Source organism: Lipotes vexillifer, unplaced genomic scaffold (genome assembly GCF_000442215.2).
Source record: "Lipotes vexillifer unplaced genomic scaffold, Lipotes_vexillifer_v1.1 scaffold384, whole genome shotgun sequence".
NCBI classification, from domain to species: Eukaryota; Metazoa; Chordata; class Mammalia; order Artiodactyla; family Lipotidae; genus Lipotes; species Lipotes vexillifer.
The window spans coordinates 3,665,650-3,669,969 of record NW_006793498.1 but is presented as its reverse complement, the minus strand read 5'-3'; the positions used below and the strand labels follow the sequence as shown (position 1 = coordinate 3,669,969).

The 4,320-nt window shown below is 37.0% G+C and overlaps 1 protein-coding gene across 1 annotated transcript in view; it reads right to left on the bottom strand.

Moving 5' to 3' along the window:
* Window positions 1-4,320, bottom strand: part of ZC3H13 (zinc finger CCCH-type containing 13) — a 93,727-nt gene that overhangs the window by 19,699 nt on the left and 69,708 nt on the right. Inside the window, exon 12 of the mRNA XM_007466472.1 lies at window positions 4,074-4,320. Within this exon, the coding sequence (XP_007466534.1) occupies window positions 4,074-4,320 (247 nt within the window). The remainder of the gene's footprint in view (window positions 1-4,073) is intronic.

The following is a 4,320-nucleotide window of genomic DNA, read 5'->3' as shown; positions in this document are numbered from 1 at the left end:
AAAAAAAAAAAAAAAAAAAAAAAAAAAGAGTGACAGAGTATGGCAAGAAAGAAACAGAAAAAAAATAGAATGAGAAAATGGTAGTATGGAAATTCTATGGTAATTTTCTATTATATAAATGAATGAATATCCAGTAATCAATAAATTATGAATTTCAGGTCTCAAAAAATAGTGTATTCCTGCTTCATCCAGAAATTTAAATGTCCCATCACAATTAGCAATCTAAGTGAAGATAACACTCAAATGAACTTATTCACAAAACGGGAGTTTGTAGAAAACAAACTTATGGTTACCAGGGGATAAGGGTGGGGAGGGATAAATTGGGAGATTGGGATTGAGATATACACACTACTATAGACAACTAATAAGAGTCTGCTGTATAGCACAGGGAACTCTACTCAGTACTCTGTAATGACCTATATGGGAAAAGAATCTTAAAAAAAAAAAGAGTGGATTATGTATAACTGACTCACTTTGCTGTACACCTGAAACTAACAGAACATTGTAAATCAACTATACTCTAATAAAAATTAAAAATAAATAAAGGTAACACTGGCAAAAAATAAAGAGAACACAATTAAAACCAAAAAAAAAAAAAAACAAACCCAATACTCTCAGAGCTATCTATATCATACAAAGGGTATTCAGCATCTTTAATAAAATTCTTCATTTGCTAAGACTTACAACTGTGGACTTAAAATACATGGCACCACCTCTTCTTTTTTTCATGTAGATGTAGAATAACTCACTGAAATTCACCAGATTTAACTACTACGAAGTGGTAACATATAGCAGAGGAATCAATGTACCCTCTACTGAAACTTATTCATTAGTTTTACCTTTTTATGGTATAGAAATACCTTATGTTGGGAAGCCAAATGAGAAAATCTAATATTGGTTTTGGAGTCAAAAAAGACTTGAGTGCAACTTCTAGTCATGTTACTTATTATGCAACCTTAGGTAAATTCCCTGAAGTCATTCTTAGCTTTCTCATCTGAAAATAGCTGAAAAAATGGGGGTCCATCTCATAAAATTGCAATGAGGAATAAGTTAGTTATGTCATAAACCCAGTGCCGGTCATGTTGTGGGTACACTGTAAAAATCGGTTTCTTCTCATCTCTTAGAACTAAATCATCTGCTTGGTGACAAATTAATAAAATAATTCATATGTTCACTATATTTCTTGTTCTTCAGTTAAACTTTAAATGACTAGTGATTTATATCTCTGGATACTTAAGTTGTTCTAGTGTTTTCCTATATTTTTGTTAAATTTTGACCACTTTTTTTTTTAAGCTAACAATGTTTGTAAATACTATGGCTAAAAGTTGAGAAACACTGCAGCACATGAGCACATCATCTCCTTGACAGCTCGTTCATATAGATGAGTACCAGGTGGAAAAGGAGACCCCAGATGTAGTATGACAACTCGCAGGCCCAAGCTTGTGTAATTCCTTATCAAAAGCTCCTGCCATCATTAGGCAGTCTCTGTCCCCATTCTTTGAATCTGGGCTGGCCCAGTGACTTACTATGACAGGAAGATGTGGTGAAAATGACAGTTTAAGTTTGGACATTTAGGACTCAAGAGGCCTTGCGGCTTCTGCTTTTGCCTTCTTGGTATGTTTCTACCATATTATGCAAAAATAGAGTTTAGACTACTGGAGGATGAGAGGTCATATGGAAGAGAAAATAAGATGCCCTAAGCAACAGCCAGCACCAACTGCCAGACATGTGAGTGAGGCCATGTTGGGTCATTCAGACCCAGCTGAACTGCCAGACTGACTGGAGAAACATGAGTGATCCCAAGTGAGACCAGGAGAAGAGCCACTGCTGAGCTGAAACAAAATTGCTAACCCACAGAATCATGACCAAATAAATGGTGGTTGTTTTAAACTTCTAACTTCTCATGTGGTCTGATACACAGCAAGAGATAATTGATAACATAAGAAAATATAAAACATGCAAAAAAACGAAATTTAATTTCAAGGAAGTATCTACAGAAACAAAATTAGAGTAAAATAAATACTACAGCAATTCAACAAACCTTCCTCATAACCATGGTTAAAAACAAAAGTGCTGGATAAATTCAACTACTGAGATGACAATATAATTGATGAAAACATCAAGATGTTAACCTCATATAACTAGTTATTTTATAGAGCTGTTGACTCCTAAATTTCTGGGCCCTTGTCAATGCTTGGAATGTCTAGCCACGAAAAACTAGAAGAAATTTTGGCTACTGTAAGCTGAGATCAGAAGCATGTAAAATATAATCAAAGCATAGGATTAAATAATAATAAATAAATAGCAAAGATTTCAGAATTTTAATCTTAGAAGATAGAGAGTTAAAGAGGTCAGAGGAGAGAAGAGAAATAATAATGTACTGTGTGCCTGCATGTGTGAAAGGTATTATCAATTTTATGTTAATGTGAGTTTTTTTTTTTTTTTTTTTTTTTTAATGTGGGGAGAGGGAAGCGAGAGAGTGAACTACAGAAAACCTTGGCTGCAGACTGAAGGGAATGCAAGACCTAATGGAAGAAGCCTCCATTTCTGTGCTACGTTGTTTGTTTATAACCAAAATCCATAATAGCAATGATGAAAAAAGCCTAAAGCAGAGAGTGTATTCACCATGAGGCAAATAAGGTAGAGGTAGAGGCAAAGAAATTGAAGATATATAAATTATTTCCAGTTTGTCTTAACAAACTTAAATATACCCTCTATTCTAGTTGGTATTTGAAAAAAAAAAACCACTTAATTTTGATATGTTTGGTTTTATGTCTATAAAACCTCAAAATTGACCAATCAGAGTCCAGATTTCTCATGGCTATAGTGATTGGCTTAGCTCTCTTATCTAACTCCTCTACTGATGAGAGTCCCAGCACAGAGAGGGCTACTGAGCTGATAGGTATAACCCTGGGGTCATCCTAGCCATCATTTCGGTAAAAGCCTTCTGAGTCTAAAACTAATACAGAAAAAGAACAGTGGAGATACACCACTCTGTGTTTGTTTGAGAATCTGGATATAGTCACATCAAAACAAAAACTAACCCTGGACTTCCCAGATACCAGAGCAAATAAATTCTTATTGATATTAAAAAAAAAAGAAAAAAAAGAGAGAGAAAAGAAAGGAGAAGAGAGAAGATGCCCTCAGATATATAAGATAATAAGAACACATCTTTTTATTCCAATAATCTACTATAACTCCACAACCCAAGAGAGGATACGTCTCTATCTCTCATCTCCTTCTAGCCATGCAGTGGTTCCAGAATTTCCTCAGTTCTAAGACACTGTAAATGCTTCTGCAGGCTGGGGGTAGTGACTCTAGACTTATACGTACATAGAACTCATAAAGGATTATCAGGAATAGCACAAGCATTATGTCTTGGTGACAAGCCAACTCCATTAACTAGTTATAAAGTGGATATGATGGGACATAAACCCACTGATGCTACCACTTTTAGGTTGGATTCCTGTTAAAAAACAAGTCTGTAGCAGTCAAATAAACCAACGTACCATCAAAAATGGCTGTAATTGGGCTTCTCTGGTGGCACAGTGGTTAAGAATCTGCCCGCCAATGCAGGGGACACAGGTTCGAGCCCTGGTCTGGGAAGATCCCACATGCCGCGGAGCAGCTAAGCCCGTGGGCCACAACTACTGAAGCCCACGCGCCTAGAGCCCGTGAGCTGCAATAAGAGAAGCCACTGCAATGAGAAGCCTGCGCACCACAACTAAGAGTAGCCCCCATGCACTGCAACTAGAGAAAACCCGTGCACAGCAACAAAGACCCAAGCCAGCCAAAAATAAATAACTTAATTAGTTTTTTTAAAATGGCTGTAATCAAACAGTAAACAAGAATTATTAACTATATCCCTTGGATACAGAAATAGTAGAATGAGAAAACTGTTTTTCCTAGACAATTCAAAAGATGTTGAACCAAATACATATAATAAAACTAAAATACAGGAAAATGTGGAGAGGAAAAAGAATTAAGAGGATATTAGGGGCCCCCAAGAAGCATTAAATGGAACTTTCTGAATTCCTCACTGACATGTAAAAAACTGGCTCACAATCACTTACTTTGATTTTCTCTCCTCGTGCCCATCTCTTGGATTCCTGTCTTCTCGGATATCTTCCCGCTTTTCTCTGCGGTCCTCTCGTCCTTTGTCTTTGTCTTCCCACTCCCTCTGGCGTTCTCGCTCTTTCTCCCTTTCTCTTGCTCTTTCTCGCTCTCGCTCTCTCTCCCTCTCCCGCTCTCTCTCCCGCTCCCTTTCTTCTCTCTCCCGCTCCCGCTCTTTTTCCCTGTCTCGCTCCCTCTCTCTTTCCC